This window comes from Phaseolus vulgaris, chromosome 1 (genome assembly GCF_051622355.1).
Source record: "Phaseolus vulgaris cultivar YP4 chromosome 1, ASM5162235v1, whole genome shotgun sequence".
NCBI lineage: Eukaryota > Viridiplantae > Streptophyta > Magnoliopsida > Fabales > Fabaceae > Phaseolus > Phaseolus vulgaris.
In genome coordinates this window covers 10,859,864-10,881,886 of record NC_143498.1, presented here as the reverse complement: position 1 = coordinate 10,881,886, position 22,023 = coordinate 10,859,864, and the positions used below count along the sequence as shown (strand labels likewise).

The 22,023-nt window shown below is 32.0% G+C and overlaps 1 protein-coding gene across 1 annotated transcript; it reads right to left on the bottom strand.

Annotated features, from left to right (window-relative positions):
- Positions 1–9,589: 9,589 nt before the first annotated feature.
- LOC137813521 (NAC domain-containing protein 2) lies at positions 9,590–11,266 on the bottom strand. Its single transcript, XM_068615835.2, has 3 exons — positions 10,803–11,266; positions 10,449–10,723; positions 9,590–10,213 (listed from the first exon to the last, which is right to left on the bottom strand). Exons 1-3 carry the CDS (start codon positions 10,963–10,965, stop codon positions 9,836–9,838), a joined length of 816 nt encoding a protein of 271 aa, XP_068471936.1. The 5' UTR covers positions 10,966–11,266; the 3' UTR covers positions 9,590–9,835.
- Between the last annotated feature and the right edge of the window lie 10,757 nt (positions 11,267–22,023).

Here is a 22,023-nt window from a genome sequence, read left to right as displayed (position 1 = left end):
AATCAAGTTTTCTAAAGAACACTAGAGTGTTCTATCAAACAAATTGCATAGTATAAATGAATGAATTTATAAATAGAAACTAGGATGTTAATTGTGTTATACCAATTTTCTTTATTAACAATACTACAAACGTTTAATCGTATTATTATATAGAAGATTCTATTATTACATGCCTTGCATTAACATTCTATTTGGCATATGTGTATGTGATGACTTAGTTATTACCTATATTATAATGCATATATGATAAATGGTATAATTCAAGTAGAAAGAAAAAAAATTAAACAATTTTACCCTTTTTGTCACCAATAACAAAGATAAGATGTGACTATCCTTTTAAGTGAAAGATAATCTAAAATAAAATGTTGGATTTAAATATCAACAATTTATTCTAAAATTTATCAAATAATAAAAACTAAAAAAATATTATATTAAACTATTTTTAAAGTAAAAATATATATTACATAAATAATTCCTTTATGTGAAATTTCTATTTTGAATATATTAATTTATTAAACGCCTAAAATAAAAGTTTTATTATTCATAAATATTCACAACCAGAAAGACATTGACAGCCTGGTTCCAAGAATGAATTCTTGCAAATATAAAGTGAAAAATCAAAGAATAAAAAATTATTAAAACTCAGAAAACTAAGAAAAAAATCTTAGTTCTTCTTTCTTCTTCGCAAATGTGTATTGCGCGGAACTAATTTAAATATATATTATATTTTTATATTATTAATTCATTCATATTATAATAAAATAAATATATTTAGTTATATAATATAATATAAATAACAATAATTATTAAAATAATAAAAATATTAATAAATATATAAAATGATAATTAAAATAAAAAATATTAATAATCGTTTATACAATAATAACTATAATAAAATAATTAAAATAATAATTAATAATAAATAATATTAATAATAATAAAATTATTATTATTATTATTTATTTAATTAAAATTAATTTATAATAATATTAATTAATTAATTATTATATATATATTTTAAATTTTATCAAACATTCACAAATTCTCATAAACTTTTTTATTTACCTTATTAATCATAAACTTTTTTATTTGCCTTAATTTAAACCATATAATTTTTGTACACTAATCTACTTCTTCAAACATACTTTCTATTCCAAACAAAACAAAGCATGTAAGTGAATTGGGAATGATAAAGTTAGATTGTACTGAAACACGCAAAAGAAGTCACAAAAACTTTTGAAGCTGAACTGTGTGCAGAAACATGTGTGAGTTCAAAGCTATGCTTCTCTGAAATCCTATGCAATCTGTAACCCTTTTCAGTCAAACTCTCATTCCATCATTATTATTATGACAACATGCTGTCTGCATTCCAACAACTATTTATCTCTGACAAAAGTAAAAGAGTACTTGGCATGGTGGCAACTAACTAACAAAATGCCATTTATACATATATATTTCCCTTTTCCTTTCAGTTTTTACTATCAAAATTCTTCACATCCAACACTATAATGATAGTTTTTATGACATTTACTATACCCATGGAATGATTAAATACTCATTAAATATTTATTACAAAGTGAACTTTAAGTTTAAATCAATCCCATAAAATCGATTTATGGAGTGATATTTGTACTTATTTATATATAATGAAATATTATCATTTTTAGTTGATGTGGGATTTCCAACACACTCTCATGTCGAGAGTGACAACTCGTACGTGGGACAACATATCATAGGTAGTCCATAACGGGTGACACGATAAATCCAACAAACACTCGCTAGGATAGACTTTAAATGACTCTAATACAATATTACGAAGTGGACTTTAAGTCTAACTTAACTCACTTATATACAATGAAATATTCTCATCTCTAGTCAATGTGAGATCTATAACAATATATTTCAGATGCAATTTCCTTGTTGCATGGAAGAATGATTACTCAATATGAGATAAATGGTTAGTAAGTTGGGAGCTACCTTATTACTATATATAGGAGTATGTATTATTTACAAGTTAGAATACATGTAGGAGGAGAGATAAGTGAGGATAAAAAAAGTCCCAAGAGTGGAGGGTAGAAAAGAGAAGTGAGGAGAGTGTGGTTGTGAGGGAAGAGTGTGGGACGAAGGGAATTGATTGAATTTGGATGGTTGTGAAGAAAATGACAGATGCATGGTTGGAGTTAGAAGTGAGTGAAGATGATCTGTTTTCAACTATTATTTATAGCAAATGTCTGTTTCAATGAATCCATCAGAATCTACTGTGCTCCATCTGCATGTGCCTTCATGCACCTATTTTGACCCTTGTTACTAATTAATTATACTCACCAATACAACTTATTTATATATAATCTCCATTTCTTATCAACATCTCTCTAGGATAAACAGATTAAGTATTGATATATTTGCGATTAACTTTAAAAGAAGTCTTTTCTTTCAAAAATTTAAAGTCTTTAATAATGGTTTTTTTAAATTTAATTGTATACTAATATTAATTTTTTTTAATAAACAAACTGAATTCATGTTAGCTATTAAAAGAATTCAAATAAAATTAATGTAATTAGAATTATTATATAAAAAATATAATTTTTTATTATACTAAAAATAAAATATGTCAATATTTATTATATAAATTCATTATTTATTTATTTTATATATATTATGTATAAATTGTACTTTAATGAACACAAGATATCATTGTTTTTTCTGGTAAATGATACTGAAGTCAAGAAAATATTTTAAAGAAAATAAATATAAAACATAAAACATGATAAAATTCAATAAATTATTCTTGTAGAAAATTTTAAATAAATTTGATATCATATGAAAAAATAAATTTTAAATTTAATTTAATTTTAAAAATTAACTTATAAAATTAAAATTTGAATTCACCTATATAATAAAGAAGTGTCTCTAGAATCTCCCATAATAACATTATCTAATTCTGTGACTATAGTTAGGTCTAACTAAAAAATTGGTGGCAGAAAAAGTTTAGGAAATCAAAATATGATGAAAATATTATACTGCAAAAGGGGAGAGATACCATAAATTAGAATATTTAATGTTGTACTAAGAATTTTTATGGATTCTAGAATTCTTACCTATATTTGGTTATTTGTCTAAATCAGGTGTTATTTTTAATGTGGCAATTAATTTATGGATTTGAAAATTTGGTCTAAAAGTAGTCACATGAATAGAGTTATTTTAATAATCTAGATTTATTATAGAAGAGAATATAAGGATATTATTTTGGCAAAATATTCATTATTTTCATTATTAGTTTCAGGATATCATATTGGCACATAATACTCTTCCTTTCTATGTGAAAGTGAAGATTTTGAAAAGAGAGATTGGTTATTATTTAGTAGGTTTTTAAGTAGGGTTCCTTATTTATTTAGAACGTTTTCTATTTCTACAAAGAAATAGAATAGTTTGCATATTTTACATCTGGAATCTCATTAATTTAATCTGTGATTTTTACCTGTTTGGTTGGTAATAATATTGTTTTTTTAATCCACTTGGTTTGAATTGTGTGCAGAGATGTATGTCAATGATTCTCCAGACTTATATTGGATCTTGTGTTCTATTATTTCTTAATTCATTTTAAATTAATTAATCTGACCCTATCTATATTTTATATTATATATATAATAATAATAATTTTAGGTTTGTTTTTACATTATAAAAAAACATTCTAATTTTTACATTTATTATAAAATTAATAAATTATGAACGAAAAATACCATATTACCCATGTCTATTATGTTGGTTTTCTTATTATTTTTACTTTTTTATAACGGTAGACTTTACCTTTTACCAATAATTATTCTTTTAACACTAATATGTTTTCTTGTTTTTTTTATTTGTTATATGTAGAATACTATCAATTTTATCTTGGTTTTTCCATTTTTCACCTTTATTTTTATAATTTTTTATTCTGTGATATACTATTAAAGAACTCTAACCTGTAAACCCAAAACTGCTTCGAACCAAAAATCATAGATTTAAAATTCAAACATTTGTCTACCTTTAAGTTTCATACTTTACTGATCTTCATATCAGTTGAATGGTGTTTCCAAATCTAGCTTTTAAGGAATCCCTTTAAAAATATAAGGTGAAAAGTTTAAGGATTTTTTTCTTTAAAAAAATCTTTTAAGAGTAGAGATAAAAATAAATAAATCATATCTTAATAAAGATAATTACTTTGATATATTTTAAAATTGACCTTGTTTTTTTTTCTTTTAAGACAAGATCAATATGTTTTCTAATATTATGAAGAATGTTATTTGGCACGAAAAGGTTTTTACGTTCATGAATGTTAATCATTCACTTGTCTCTAAACAAATAAAAACGAATGCATGTTTTTGTTTTTCTAGTTTCTTGGAGTAGAAGACTAATTGGTAACAAATTTTCACAAGATGGAACCCTGATTATTACTCATAATTGTTTAGTAAATGCAAACATTTAACCCTTTCGATCGATTTGTTTGTCGTTTTAAGAAATCCATTTGTTATGACTTTGAGATTTTTGTTAAAATGTATAAGCACAATTTTCTTTAAAAGCAATTTGAGTCCCCAACACTGCTATTACTCATGCATAGATTTTGAAATGTTATTTCTCACTGTTAAAACAAACAAATCGTTTCCCTTACCAAACTCAACCATTTGGGCCATTCTTTATTGGTTTTGTGTAGATATATGCTATTCTTACCCTTTTTCTTTAAGTTCACCGTTTCTTTTCCCTCAAAACACTATATTAACCCTAGTCCTCCATTTTAAATTTCTTCTCACCCCTTGCGCTTTTCCTTCTTCTTACACCCCACCATCTAATGTCGACAGCCCTTTTCCCTTGCTTGAGTTTCTTTTGCATCAGCCACCACTCACATTTTACACTCCACTCCTCCTCACTTTTTTCCTCACATTTGGCATTGGAGTTCCTTTCCAAGAAAGTTTTGTTATATATATAGAGAGAGGGAGGGGGAGAGAGATATGTTTAATCTCAAGAATACAAAAAAAAATTCCAAGAGAACAAATTAAAATGAGAAGAATAACTCTTTTAAATTAATGTAATGTGTTTTAAAATCTCAGACATTGATGTTTTGGAAAATCTACAAAAAATAGTTATATAAAATTTATCATATCAATTTTAATAGATTTAAATATTTTAACTTGTTGATTTTACTTACTACTAAAAAAAATCAAATTATTAATTAAATATTCTAAAAAATAGAAAATTTTAATATATTAAAAACTTGTTTTAATAAATTAAAACATTCTCTTATGATTTTAAGTAATATTAATTAATTAAATTGATATAGTAATCAATTAAAATATTCATTATAGTTATTTAGGACTTTAGATAAAAATGTTTTAATGGATTAGACTATTTCTTAACAAATTAAAATTAAACTTAAAGAGGAAAGAGATATAAATAAAAAAATAATATAACAGACCCTTTATACAAAACTAAGTTTTTTTTGTCTAATTTTTTTAAAAGTGGACTCATAATATATTGCAATACGAACAACTTAAACAAACTCTCTCTATTTGTTGAAGAAAATTTAGTTGAGTGTCTTGTGGACTTTGTAATAGACCTATGCTAAAATAACCTGCACCAATACACAAGAGAGAACCAGAAAAAAAAAATTAGTAGCAACACACTACACAAATATAAAGCAGAAAAACAACTAGTTAAACATAGTTAAGATAATTTTCCCTTATTGAAATAAAGTAGAAAACACAAAATGTAGTTTAAAAAGTACAAACCGAAATTTTTTAAGAAATAAAAGTAACAACACACTTAAAGAAATGAAATGTGAATCCTAATTGTCATTAGCAAATTTGAGTTTATTAATTATATCCTGAATCATCTAAATATAGAAAATTTGTAACACATAACTAATAGGGATCTTTTTGGTCAATGGTCATAGTGTCTATCCTTATCAACAACATATTCTCAAAAGGTGATAATGGAATACCACGATCAATAGGTGAAAAATAAGAATCATTATATTAGCAATAATGTCAATGTCTTGATTAGTTTGTGATGTTGGGACCAACTTCATCAGCATTATTAGTTTTTGATGCAGTAGAGCCATCTTCATTATCTTTGCTCATCTAATGATCACATTTTATGAAGTGTCACATCGGTGATTTCATTGTGATTTTAATCACCTCAAATAGCTCTCCCTCAATATTTACTCTAAAATGGATCAAAAACTTAGATATCAACAAAACAAAAGAAAATTTATAATCTGACAATCTTTTGGATTTTAGGATGTGATTTTTGATGACATAAATTAAATTAATCTTAATCCTGTTATGAATGTAGTAAATTAAAACGTGTTCCTCTTCACCATAACATGATTACTTTCCCTAGGTGTTATCTATTAAGCAACAATGAAAGCCAATCATCATTCTTCAAGTTTAAGTCTTCTAGCGTGAAAATCCCTGATTGAGGCAAAATATTTCTTTACACAACTTTTGAAATATTGTAATTTATTGAAGTTCTTAGTAGCCCCAATATTATCTTTTTTGACTTGCACACCTTCATAGTTGAGTATAGGAATTTCTTTCCATATATTACAAGTGATTTCAAGATCAACAACACCTTTGACTTAAGACTTCACAACATAACCTTCAAAAGTTTAGGTTAAGGTAGATTGATAACCACTCAGTCACGTATTTTTTTCAAACAAAAACTAAGCTTCCCCTGATGTAGTATATGAATAACTTAGGTAAAATCCCCAAAGACGCATCTCTTCTACATTCAAAAAAGGAAAGAGAATGTCAAACTCTTTAAAGAATAACTCGTACACAAAATTAAAAATCTCACAATTAGTGCTCGGTTTCATGTCAAACCCTATCATCAACATTACAAGTCTCAATCATAATAAACTTGGACATAGTATTAGAGCATATGTTGAGAGACAAAACAAACTTTTTTACAAAGTCCCTAGAGGTAAAATTGGAAGGATATAAGTTATAACTTCCCCAAGTACCCATAAGTGCTAGGGATTGAGAATTTGGGAAATTTGTTTTTCCTTTTCCTCTTGACAACATTTGGCTCAGACACTTCATTAGAGTGAGTTCACTCTTAAAGAGCTAGCCACGACTATTCTAGCCAACGCTGATAACCATTATGTTGGCATTAAAGGAAGGAAGAGAAGGATTTTCTTCTACGACATTCCCTTCTTAAGAAAAAAAAGTCCATAGGACTAAAGGATAACTAGTATCCAATGATAACAAACACTTTACATACTAAAAGGTTATTTTCGCTAGAAGAATCAGAAAAAAGAAGAAGAAACCATTAGAAATGTACCTAGACAAAAATGACGATGAATGGTGACGAAAAATACTAAATGCTCTCATGAAAGCTTAAAAAAAAGGTAGAATGAAGAGGAAATAATGTAAGAAAGCTATGTTCTAATATAAATCAAAACGAGCAGTTAAAACATTTCAGTTTTAGAAACAAATTAACGGGAGTTAAATGTCATGTCCTAGAATAACATGGTACAAAAAGGTGAAACATTAATCGTCAAAGATGTAAAACCCCAATATTAATGTTGATAATCTCTTATTAATTTATATTGAAAATCACACTATTATGAAGCACATCATATTGACTTGAAATACCGAATAAACTTAGTTTCTTAAAATTTAAGGTCACAAAGCATCAACCTCAAAAAATATTGTAAAAATACAATCTTAAAACTAATTACTCCAAGTTGATATTTAATTCCAAGTTGATATTTAATAAGTACTAAAACTCCACTATAAGAAAATCATTAAATAATAACTAAATTTAAAAATATAAAATAATTAGTCACTATATTAATTAAATTAGATACTAATTTAGAGACTAAAAAATTATTTAAATCTAATGTAATTTTTATTATTAATAAAATATTATAAAATAATTTTTAAATAAATATTTAAATTAGTTATCAAAGTTTTAACTACTAATATTTGATATTCTAAATTAGTCTCTATTAGTCTCTAAAAAGTTAATAGTTTTAGAGATTAATTCAGAACATAAGTAATTAATAGTTAAAATCTTGTTAGTTAATAGTTAAATATCAATTTAGAAACTACTTTATAAATTTTATTATTAATAAAAATTATTTTAAAAATTAATAATTTTTTAGTTTATAAAATAACTTTTAATTTAGTTAATGTAATTTTAATTTAGTTAATGTAATGATTAATTATTTTAGTATCTAAAATTAATTTTTATTTAATAATTTTCTTTTAACTTGTATTTCATGTATAATTTTGAATTTGTGAAACTTATATACTTAGACATCTAGATATTAGAGATATATTTATAACTAGAAGTAAATAACAAAATATTTATCTATTATTTAAACAATTTATATAATAATAATAATAATAATAATAATAATAATAGAAATTACATACTGAATAATCAACTATATAAATTAATCTCGTAGGAAGTACTTACTTATTCCTACAATTTACTAATATTCATATACTTTATAAATTCTCTAATTTTTACTAACAGTATTGGAGAATCTATTCAATATTTTCAACTCTCTTATCAATCCTTAAAAATTAAACTTAACTTTCTAAATCACTCTTCCTGTTTAATATGAAAGACAAAAACCTACTAAAATAATTATGCAATTAATAGAAAAATTAAGTGTAAATTTTATTTTGAAAACTGAAACACAAATTATTACCATGGTTCATATAAGACTCTATGCAAAATTTGACATAGATAATAATACTAACATTAAGTGAATTATCATAATCATAATAACTATTATTATTACTGAAAAAGAAAAAAGCAAATATACAAACGTTGTCAGGTTTTATATCCGTATATTTTATTACGTTGTCTAATAATACACATACATATTACTTTTATTTTATATATGATTTGTTTATTAAAAAATAATTAAATATATTTTTATTATATATTGTATTAAAATTATGTTAGAATAAAGAATTTGTTTATATAGAAGAATAAAATATTTTAAACACTTATTGTAAATAAACATGGGTAGTTATTTTTCTTTAATGTAAATGAGACTCTGTTCTCACTTCTGTTACTTTCTTTTATGTTTCTAATTTTCTTTATTATTCTTAATTTTTCTTCTTCTTTTTACATTGTGATTAATTTTGTACCGTAACTTTAAAATATTATCAAGGATAAAATAAAAAAATAATTTGTATTTCCATAAAAAAATAAAGAAATATTGAATGGGATAGAGAGAAAAAAATTATATTTTGGTTTTATAAAAAAATACTAAAAAGAGAGAAGTTTTTATTTTTAATTATGTGTAAATAAGGTTTAATTACCTTATTGGTTGTCATAATAATCACATGTACATTATGCTTAATGTATAGTTTACTTTCCTAAAAGTTGAACATAAGCCCAACATTCACCACTGGATTTATATGCCTAACCATACATTTCTCACCAACCCAATAATGGCTGCACCTCCCTCACCTTTCACTTCTACCATTCTTCCCCAACCAACAATTGCCATCCTCATACAAACAAATCAATGTATCATTTTTAGTGTATTAAATCATTAAATTATTAACACATCATTAACTAAGTATCATTAATAACCCCACATTAGTACTATATTGTATTAATATTTCATTAATTTAATACACTTATAATTCATCATGTACAAACCATTTTTTTTTTGTTTTGTTTTGATAATATCACCTTGCACACCAGCACGGGCGCACTCACGGACATTCCATCACTTGTCTCGTGCTTCCGCGCGATGCAGCCACCGCAAAAATCGATGCGTGCGTTCATACGCACGCGAACGGCGTCGTCTTGGCGCCTAATTTTACTCTCACATCGGTTTGGAGAGGTACATGAAGATATCCTGCAGCGGCGACATCTGATTCGCGCTATGGAACTCCGACGCCAGAGTGGCATCCACGTAATTGTACGTAAACTCGCTGTTTCTCCTCTTGGGCTCGCTCTGCACCTCGCTCGCCAGCTCCGGCGACACCACCTGCTCCGAGCAGCTGGAGTCCGTGGTCAGCAGTCGCGGCACCGAGTCCGACGCCTCGAAGTACATGCAGTCCGCCTCTGTGGCCTCCGCGTAGGGTTGCGCAATCGGCGGCTTCTTGTCCTCCAATTCGAAGCACTCAATTTTGAGCGGTGGTTGCTTCTGAACCGCCGCGCCTTTCTTGTTGTATATGCGACACAGCACCCAGTCATCCAGCTGCAAAATCAGAACCATGTGCACACATTTCTCATCAATTTCTTTCTTTCTAATTTTTAATATCCCTTATTTTATCTTATTTTATTTTTCTCGTGATTCGTTTGTATCAAGTTATCGTAATCCGAAACTTCTTGATGTGTGAACCAATGCAGCAGTAGCATTTACTAAAGGGCAAAACAGTAGTTTTAGGTAGGGAATGGAGAGAGAAAGAGGGTGTATTAGTATATATACCCACCCTCAAGCTGTTTTTTCTGCGAACGGAACGATCCACGTCTGCGAGACGATACTCGTGCATGATCCAGTTTGTTTTCTCTCCCTTGGGCGCTTTTCCAGCGTAAAACACCAACGCCTTTTTTATCCCAACCGGTTTCGGTTTACCAATCGGTTTATCTGCTCCAGTTGCTTTCCAGTACCCGGTTCCCGCGGACCGATTCGGCCTCGAACCGTTCGGGTACTTCCGCTCCCTCGGCGTGAAGAAATACCACTCTTTCTCTCCGTACAACGCCATTCCTGCACACAATAAAAACCCTTATTTAATCATTTCACAGTTAAAATATTAAAATAATAGTAATTTGAATTTGAAATTTACCTGGGAGATTCCAAGGGTCGTATTTGTAGAGGTCGATTTCGGCGATTATGGGAACGGTGATTTGTTGGTTGACGCATTTCCGGCAGAGGTAATGAACGACGAGTTCTTCGTCTGTGGGGTGGAATCTGAATCCCGGGGGAAAGTCAAGTTGCGGTGCGGTCATTGGTCTTGCTGAAAGAGAATAATCGGAAAATTATGTGGTGGCGGCGTTTGAAAGTCGGAGCGTGAGGGAGAGAGGGGAATTTATAGGGTGAGGATAGGGTAGGGTTTGGGTTGGGATGGTGAGGAGGAAGGACACGTGTCGAGTGTTGAAGTGTGGTGCGTGCGTGTCCAGAAGTCACAGCAAGAAGTTTAGTCACTGCTTACGACATTAGTTTGGTTTGGAGTGGGGCGTCGTGTAATGCTGTCGGTTCGGACCTACCCCTCTGTCTTCCTAGGGATTCGCATCCTCTCTGCGCACTCACGGTATGTTTTAAATTAATTTGGCCTTATAAATAGAAATAACATTATTTAAATAAACTAAAAATTGTGTTTCTTAAATATTTTAAGATTAATTTAACCTTACTCATTTATTTAATTACTGATAAATTAAATTAAGATAATTATTACCTTTACATACTAAATTATTTTATTATAATTAATAATTAAAACTTAATTTGTAATATATTATTATTTACGATCGGTTTTGACCTGCTACTTTATCACTCTTAATTTATATTGATGTTATATTAAAAGTAGTAGTAAAAAGGTACCTGCACTTTCACTGTATTCACAATCACGTTCAATGTTAGGAATATACTAGCAGTCGCTGAATAATAAATAATGCTTCAGGCATGCCAAATTTAGATGTATTAGTCTTTGTTGCCGAGAAAGAAGGAATGGACGATAAAAAAACACAATATCTTTTGATGATAAATTCTATGTTTTCCTTACAAACTTTTTTTTTTCCTTTTTATTAATTGTAGAAGAGTTTGTTGGACATTCACATTTATTAGAGATATAAATATTTTATAATATAAATGAATATGAATTTTATCTCATAATGATGATGATCAAAGAAATGAGTAGCAATGAGAGGATTTTTTTTATCTGAATGAATATTGTAGAAGATGTAGATTAAGAAAGTTGATAGAGATGGAAGTTTAGAGCAGATAAACATTGTTCCTTTTCTTGATCAGATTTTTCTTAATGAGGAAGAAGCATTTGCCTTTTTCTAAGAGATATGTATATTAATAGGGGTTTTCAATTCCAAAACGTAGAGTTATCAAACAAAATGAAATCGTAAGCAGACATGATATTTTTGTCATCGTGACAGAACCGCTTTGAAAATCATATAACATCCAAAAAAACAAGAAAAAGAACAAGAAAAGAGACAATCATCAAAATGTGAATGTAAAGTTCATATAGGTATTGCATTAAGTACAAAAAGCTTATAACATATTTTCACGTGAGTGATGGTTTACGAAGTTTTTGTTGAACATAGCCATGTTTTGCTATCTTATATATGCAAGTATACATATGAAACTTTTCCCACAAATACCCATAATTTTTATAATAATAATAATAACCATAATAATAATAACTGTATCGGTGAGGGCCGCATGATCGATGTAATATCTCATACCCCAATGACAGACCAATCGAACATAGCCAAAGCACGCATCCGTCATGCTGACAGATAGCTCAAGTCCAATTATGTCCAATCGAGGTCAGCAATGTTAATCCTTGATTAGGAACTAGGTAACTCAGCCTTAAACACGATCCAACCCCTTAACCTGACCCAACAAGAAAAGCCCACCACAGGTAATATAAATAGCTCACATTCTAAGAAACATGTACGTCATTATCTACAGTACTCTGACAACCGAGTGTCGACCCCTTTTGCTGACTTGAGCGTCAGAGTGCCTTTTGCAGGTACCCCCCATTCGGTGTTTGCGAGAAGATCGAGGATACGAAAGGAGGGTGAGTAACGAGCAGAGGAGGTTGGAGAGCAATACGATCGACCAACAGGAAGGAAGAAAACGTATCCTCTCAATAGTTCTCCAGGCCCCAACCCTTACACGAGAATAATAACCATAATAATAATAGTATATAATAATAATAGATAATATCATATTTTGATATTTTGATGTATCTACCAATATTATTTAGTGTTAAAATTAATAGAGCCAAATGACTAGATAAAGCATAATAAAGCATTAGATGTATGTCTAAGAAGCTTAAACAAAGTCTTTAAGAGAAAAGTAGTTTAGATGTAGTCTATTAAGAAGGATACACAAAGTCTCACTAGTTCAAAATATCACTGTAACGACGCTATATAAAGACGGTTTAGTTAAAACCATCGTTAAAAAAAAATGGTGGCAATCTTGTAATTATAAAACAAACGAAAACATTTATAACGACGGTTTTTGGGAGGACCCGTCGTTACTTTCAGGTTCAGCGAAAATAAGGACGGTTTTGGAAAGGAACCGTCGTTACTTTTTAGGGTTTTAAAAATTTCGCGCATTCATTTTTTAGGGTTTTAAAATTCCACGCACTCATTTGGCAACAGACTTCATTTTTGCTCCTACTTCACTCTTACACACTTCACTTTTTATCCATCTTCACTCTTTCCCACTACAATAGCGCCTATGCTCCTCACTCATTGTGCCAGTGGATTATGTTCATCACTGTAAACCCAGCGTCGCGATCCAACACCACCCACCAACTACCATCTTCACTTTGCTACGCTTATCGTGCCCGTACCACGAACCAGTTGCCACTGCGCCACCAACTAACTCACCAACTCCGCGTGCCGCACCAGTCGTCGAGTGTTGCCCTAGCCGCCGCCGTGATCCCACGAACCAACTGTCACTGCATCACGAACCAACTCACCAACGTCGCGTGCCGCCAACCTCATCTGCGTGTCGCACTAGTCATGCCGCGTGTTGCCCTAACCGCCGATGCGGCGCCACTAACCAGCTTCCATCGCATCACGAACTAGCTCACCAGCCGCGTCTCACCAGACTCCTCCGCGTGCCGCACCAGCCATGTCGTGTGTTGCCCTAGCTGCCGCCGCGTCCCGCGCCCTCCACTGTGTGTTGCCCTAGTCGCCATCGCATCTAGCGCCCGCTCTGGAAAACTTCCCCTTTCCTCAACTCCACCGTGCACGCCAGAAAGCAAAACGTAAAAAGGTTACTCTCTCCCTCATTTCACTTCTCATTCTTCTTTTTTGCTGATTCAACATGGCAGAGTCAATCCGCTCTACATGTTAATGAAAGCACCAATGATATGATTTTGCTACAATGTCTACTGGAGCTAATGAGTACTCAAGAAAACGATTACTAACTAGGATAAAACTTTGTTGGACTCATTCACTAGTACAAAAATAGACATTAACGACGGTTAAAAAAGACATATAAAGATGGTTCCTGAACCGTCGTTATTGCGAGTGTCGTTAAAAATAAGGCATTTATAACGACGGTTCTCCAACCGTCGTTATAAATGAATTATAACGACGCATGTAATCAACCGTCGTTACTTTGACTAGTAAATAACAATTTTAAAAAATATTTTTAAAGACGGGAACCGTCGTTGTAAGTCTGTGCAGGTGTATAAAAAAAACTGAATCCATAAAACTAAAAAATACAATTAAAAAACTTTTTAAAACATTAGTTTGCAATCTAACTAGCCTATAGGTTGTATGACCCCACAAAAACAGGACTAGTGTTAGAAATAATTCTAAAGTAGTAAGTAGAGGTGTGCACGCAAAGACTCATTTAACCTTCAATTTTAATGTTAATTAAAAAAATGCAGATTTTCAAAATATAGTGTTTTTATCCAATCTGAAATTGAAATTTTATTTAGATAATCTGTAGAATAAAACATTTCATGAACTATTATAATCTATTATTTAATTTATTAATTTGTAGAATAACATACTTAAAATCCTATAAACAATTCCAATTAAAGCACATTAATAACATTAAAATATTATACATTCTTATGCAAAAATTGCCTTTAAATTCCTACCTAACACCCATTATTTATCATTCTAAACCAGCTTGATCTTTGAAATTTAAATACCCCCAAATCATAACAGAGTTCGTATCTTATTTGTTTCACCTCGTCATGTAATTTGAGATACCCATCAATTATTGGAACATGACCCCTTTTGTATTGTGTTTAGAAATAATTTAAAATCTGTTAGCATTTCAAATTTACATACCCAACCAATAATCCATCTGCATAAAAGTACAAAAATTAATAAAAAAAGATGGATTGGTTTTAGTTCTCTTCATCCTTCTAGTTTTCCCTTCACACACCACCATGGGTAACGATAAAATATTCACAGCGCAACTAGCCCCAGAAAACAAATATCATCAAATATTTCTATTGGGAGAAATCAAATTCTCTCATGGACACAATCAAAACATCATCGTGTTGCAAGTAATCATAAATTGGAAAATACTGAAATGGAATACATCTATTGTTTATGTTAGTAAGAAGATCAGTGTTTCGGTTTTATTTTTCTTCACTTACAAAGGTTTCCACATTAATAAGATACAATAATACATCACAATGTCAGCCAAGATTGATTTTAAAAAGCAAACCTTGAAGACCCGGATTGACTCTGCCATGTTGAATCAACAAAAAAGAAGAATGAGAAGCAATGAGAAGTGAAATGAAGGAGAAACTAACCTTTTTATGTTTTGCTTTCTGGCGCGCACGATGGAATTGAGGAAAGGGAAAGTTTTCCAGAGCGGGCGTTGGATGCGATGGCGACTAGGGCAACACACGGTGGAGGGCGCGGGACCCAGCGGGAGCTAGGGTAACACGCGACATGGCTGGTGCGGCACACAGAGGAGTCTGGTGAGATGCGGCTTGTGAGCTAGTTCGTGATGCGGTGGAAGCTGGTTCGTGGCATCGTGGCGGCGGCTAGGGCAACACGCGGCGTGGCTAGTGCGGCACGTGGAGGAGGTTGGCGCGTTGGTGAGCTAGTTCGTGATGTAGTTGTTAGAGTTAAGCAGTGTCTAAGATCAAGAGGGGAGGGCGAATTGAGCTTATCAAATTTTCGCAAAACAATCTAATTTACTATGTAACAGAGGTGAAAAGAACAGATTGATATTAAATGGAACAGATTGTTTTTACAGATGAATCTAGCACAATTAAAACAAGATCAGCACAGTTTAGATCAACCAGCAGCAATACCAGAACCAAATTGATTAACTTTTACTGTTTATAACGTTGCAGCTTAAGGTACAAAATTAATCAATTTTTACTTAACATAAGCCATCTAGAGTAATGAACCAAATGTCACAGTTTAGTTAAGGGAACCAGTTCACCCTTCTTATCCTATTACAGATTCACACAATAGCTTGATTTATGATTAGAGGATTGATTAACAAGTTAGAACAACAAATCTATCCTGGTCCAGAATTAATAGATTTAGTTTCAATATAACAAATTCCTTTCTTGACAGATTATGTGAAATTACAGAATTAAGTGCAGGGATGAGAAAAGAATCACACAAGAATTTTTATACTAGTTCACTCATCAAGAGCTACGTCCAGTTCACCTCACTCCAAGGTGTAATCCACTAAAAACTGATACAATCAATTACAAACACACAACAGTTCTTGAACCCTTCAAGAACATCAACTATCAAGGCTGAAAAACACTATTCCAGCATACCTTGCACTCCAAGAAACCCTATCTAGAGTGACTAACGCTCAAAACCAATACAAGAATGAATAAGGAAAAGATTACACCTGAAACAATGTTGCAAGAACATAAACTAGTTGTTCTATTTGCTCCAAGACAGTACCAACACCTTCATCCAGCACAAGGTTCTTCAAGAACAAGCTCACATGTATTTCACTTTTTGAAAAACCTTTGCAAAACCTTTCCAATTTACTTTCTCACACACAAAATGTTGTATCTCTGTTAAAATTGTGATTGTTCAACATCCCTTTACGTGAAAAGGGCATTTTATTTTATAGAGAATAGTTTCTAACTACTTTTAAAAAAAGTTACAGAGCAGTTAGCAAAACAACAAATTGATTCTGAAAAACAACAGGTTAAAAGATGATAAAGCTGCCAGCTCAGCTTAACTGAAATAACAGACTGAGCTGTACCTTTGGTGCCCTAACAGAATTTCGAAAAGCCTTTAATAGAGAAGAAATAAACCGATTGCTTCTCAATAAAACAGATTTATTTTTGTACTGAATCAAACCATTTAAGAAAACTTTAAAAAGCTTTTCCAAAAAGACATTTAACCACATCATGAGCTTGATCTTACTACCTTGATTTGGTATCTAGGATGGGTCATGCAACAAAAGGCAACCTTGACAACACACAAGCCTAAACAACAGAATCATCTAAGCCATATAGCAACCTACAAAGCAACCTAGCTAACATTTACATCAAACACACTAAGACTAGGTACAGATGAGCTTCATCCATCTTCAACAATCTCCCCCTGTTTGATGGAGACAAAACCATTTTGCTTTGCATACTTTGATGATTAGAACATGCACAGTACTAACTGCCAAAACCTGCACAACAACATTTATAAATAAAACCAGAATATAGCAGTGTGTGAGTTTCGTGCTACCTCCCTACAGCTTTAACCAGAACATCAACCTTTGTGAGCTGTTTCTCTGTTCTTCTCCCCCTTTGGATTCATCAAACAGAATAAGACTTGGGATAAAGATATACCATAGACATTCATAACAGTTCAAACAAACAACCAGTATAGAGTTCTATTACAACCCAAAATAAAACCAACTAAAACCAGTGCAGAATAAAGACAAACAGACTAAACCCAAATTGTTCAACAAGATATAAAAGATAAAGACTATGAAATAGGATCACTTGTTGTGGTAGTAGAGCTCAACCAGCTGCTCTTGAACTCCTTCAATTTGGTCATCCAAGTGTTGAAACCTGGCTTGAGCCATTTCATAGTGTGCCTTTTGGTCATATGTGAGTATGTCCAGCCTGCTTAGAACTTGTCTTTCGAACATGGACAGAGGTTCACCTCTATACACAGGTTCCTCATATGCAACCAGTGCATTTTGGCTTGTAGCAGCAACATCCTCATTTCCAGAAGAGTGCACTGGTGACTCATCCATGTGTTGCACCCCATCAGCATTTTCTTCTTCTTCATTTGCTGGATCAGCTGCTTCATTCTCAGCTCTATTTGCAGCATTCCTTCTAAATACCCAGCTGTCATCTTCCTTTTGGAACCCCATCTTCAAGAGAGTGGAGTTCTCTATTTCACTTGCTGCCTTAATGGTGTCATTTCTCTCATTTGCAGTGTCAACTTCAAAATAATCAATTAGCTTTGACACAAAAATAACATTTGGAAAACGATAATCTGGAAGCCTTGTGGATTTGAGCATATGCTCTACCATTGTACTCACCCAATTTACATTGAGTTGATTCATTATGCAGTACAGCAAAATCAAATCCTCTTCATGAAGAGTAGCATGATTACTTCCTCTTAGAGTGAGCTGCCAAGCAATTATGTAGGCTATAAGTCTTGGAATTATTGTGAGATTTCCAGCATGAAATCTGGCTACTGGTTCAGCAGGGTTTCTAACACAGCTCCTATAAAACTGCATTTTGTTGAACCCTTGAATTCCAGCAGTATTCCCTTTGCTAACCTTCATTCCTGAATACTTGATTCCTCCCACATTACTCCATATTTCCCTTGTAATTTCCAGCTTCACACCTTTCACATGAGAGACCAGATTTTTGCCATCTTGAACCAGATTGCTGTAGAACACTTTCACCAAGTCTGGATAGACATTTCCAGTCATTTTTAAGAAGTTTTTCAGCTTTTGATGCTTGAGCAGAGTTTTTGCTTCAGTCAGATTTTCTTCCCTTAACCATGAAAATTCCAACACCTTGGGCGCATTGACTTGCTTTCTGCTTGTCTCATGGATGAACCTAGTCATGGCTTCAGAATCTCCAGCAAACCATTTTTCCAGGATGCCTTGGTTACTGTTAGATTGTTCTTTGGATTTCTTCTTTCTATGTGAGGAGGATGCCATGCTTGATCTGTTGTTATCTGCACTTAGTCGCCTAAAGATAAATCAGCTAGAAGAAGGGTTAGTAGCATTTCACATGATCACTTGAAAATAGAAATTAAGCACAGTAATCTGTTTTGAACCTAGACAACACGTAGCAGAGATGAGAAGGTGTGAGAGAAAATTGATTAGTGCTAGGTTTATATAGAGCTTTAACTCAGATTTCAAAAAATCACAATATTTAGAGGAAATCAATTTAATCAGATTTCAAGAATTATGGGTTAAATCAAACAGATATGCTTCAGATTTTATTCTTGTGGTGCAGCAGGTTCAGGTGTTGATTTATGTAAGAATATATTGGAACCAGATTTTGTTAAATCAAATCTGTTGCACCTACACAATATCCAATCAGTTAGGATACCCACACGCTAATTTGCATAGACCTGCTGGTTAATAACCGTAAAAGCAGTCAAAGATAAAGAGAGAGAGAGAGAGAGAGAGAGAGAGAGAGAGAGAGAGAGAGAGAGAGAGAGAGAGAGAGAGAGAGAGAGAGAGAGAGAGAGAGAGAGAGAGAGAGAGAGAGAGAGAGAGAGAGAGAGAGAAGCAAATCTTTCTCTTTCATAGTCACAACTGTGATTCTGAAACAGGGAACAAAACATGTTAAAAAATAAAGTAACAGATTGAAATTTTTACTGTAGAGGACAATTTAAGCTAATGATACCCAATTCATTTAGAAGAAAATAAAACCTGTCTTTAGCAAGAGGTTTAGTGAATAGATAAGCTAATTGAAATTCAGTGCCAATGAATTTTATATCACAAGTTCCATTAGCTATATGTTCTCTTAGAAAGTGATGTCTAATTTCAATATGTTTAGTCCTTGAGTGCATGACAGGATTTTAGACAGATTTATAGCACTAGTATTATCACAATTTATAGGTATCTTGTTTAATAAAATTCCAAAATCACTTAGCTGCTGCCTTAGCCATAAGGTTTGAGCACAACAACTTCCAGCAGCTATGTATTCTGCCTCTACTGTAGAGAGAGCAACACAAGTCTGTTTCTTGCAATGCCAAGAGATTAGACTTGATCCAAGCATGTGACAAGTCTCACTTGTGTTTTTCCTATCAACCTTGCAACCTGCAAATTCAGAGTCTGAAAAACCAATTAAATTTAAAGATACATTGTTAGGATAGCATAACCCAACATCCTTAGATCCTTGTAAGTATTTCAGAATTCTCTTTGCTGCATTGTAGTGTGATTCCTTTGGATCAGATTGATATCTAGCACATAAGCACACAACAAACATAATGTCAGGCCTGCTAGCAGTTAAGTATAATAAGGAACCAATTAGACCCCTGATGAAAATCTTTATGGAGTCTATTGACATGGGGATTTGGGATGCAGTGGTCAGTGGACCTTTTATACCTATGTAGGTTGTCAAAGATGAAACAATAAAGAAGCCTTGGTCTAAATGGAGTGAAACCGAGAAGAAGAAGGCCCAATATGACTCCTTAGCCAAGAATATCATCACCTATGCACTGAATATGGATGATTTCTTTAGAGTCTCTCAATGCAACTCAGCTAAGGAGAGGTGGGAGGTACTAGAGGTAACTCATGAAGGGACTGATGATGTGAAACGGGCAAGGAAGCATTCACTAATTCAGGAGTACGAACTGTTCGGAATGCAATTAGAAGAAAGTATTGCAGATGTGCAGAAACGATTTACACATATTGTAAATCACCTCACTGGCCTTGGTAAAGTCTTTGACAAGGAAGAACTCAACATAAAGGTGCTAAAATGCCTTGATAGGAGCTGGCAGCCTAAGGTAACAACAATCTCAGAATCCATAGATTTATCTAAGATGTCCACTGTTGCACTTTTTGGAAAGCTGATGGAGCATGAAATAGAGCAGAAAAGATTGAAAGAACAAGAAATTGTGGAGAAGAAAGCCAAAGGAATTGCTCTGAAAACTACCATGGAACATGATACAAGTGAGGAAGAAGATGATCCTGAACATGATGAGACTTTGAGTCTGCTCACCAGAAAATTCAGCAGGTTTCTTAGAAAGAAAAATCGTGACAGAACTCAACAAAGAAAGAGGTACTCTAAACCCAATGATTCGAATTCTTCCAATTACACTTGTTTTGGATGTGGTAAACCAGGTCATATAAAGGTTGATTGTCCAAACAATCAAAACAAGGAAAAATCAGCAAGCAAGAAGAGTGAAAGAAACAAAGGCAAAAGAACATACATCTCATGGGAAGAAAATGATGTATCCTCATCTAGTAATTCCTCAACCGAAAGTGAGGAAGCAAATCTGTGCTTTATGGTGAATGAGGAAGAATATAACTCTGATTCAGTAAGTGATTTTTCTACTGATTCTGAAAATTATGATCATCTGTTAATTGCATTTAAGGAAACACATGATGAAGCAAACAGATTAGATGTAATTTGCAACAAATTGAATAGAGTAAATAGGGTACTTGAACCTAAGGTCAAAGCTCTTGAAGAAGAGATGCACAAAGCTAAAACTGAATTGGTCAGCCTTGAATTAACTTGTTTGCATGCATCAATAAAAACCTGTGATAATTGTAAGAAGCTGGAAAAACATGTTGAATATTTGTTAAAAACACTTTCAAATTTCACCAAATGAAGAGAAAATCTTGAAACTTTATTAGGTTCACATAATGCTGTTTTTAATAAAAATGGTCTAGGATATAATTCTGAAATGAAAAGCAATGTGAAAAAGCTGTCTAGTTTTTTTGTTCCTTCCAAAACAGGTTTTTCTTCTTTTAGTTATTCAAAAGCAATGCATACTGCAACATGTTTTTACTGTATGAAGTCTGGTCATACAGTAAATGTTTATCCTCTTTTCAAGCAACATTCTGGTAATAGGCATGACTCATCAAACCTAGGTCAAAAACGCTTTTACCCAAACTTGAGTAAAGCACAAGATAATACGAGGCAAATAGGTTTTTTAGAATTAACATAGAAGTGTGTTAAGATGGTTGTTGGTGTGGAAAAATATTTAGCATATCTTTCAAGAGGTCGTAAATATAGACGTGACATGACATGAAAACATTCTACTAAAAAGAACATAATAGAATATTTTGCACGGTATAATGTTAGCTTAACACTGTGTTCTTGTCATTTGAGTCAGACTTTGCTTATCAGAAGAAGTAAAGATTACAAGATATTATTGCATCTG

Coding starts and splice junctions, on each gene's coding strand:
- LOC137813521 (XM_068615835.2), bottom strand. CDS start 10,965: ATGACCGCACCGCAACTTGACTTTCCCCCGGGATTCAGATTCCACCCC. Junction 10,724..10,802: donor CGACCCTTGGAATCTCCCAG/GTAAATTTCAAA, acceptor TATTGTGTGCAG/GAATGGCGTTGTACGGAGAG. Junction 10,214..10,448: donor GCAGAAAAAACAGCTTGAGG/GTGGGTATATAT, acceptor CTGATTTTGCAG/CTGGATGACTGGGTGCTGTG.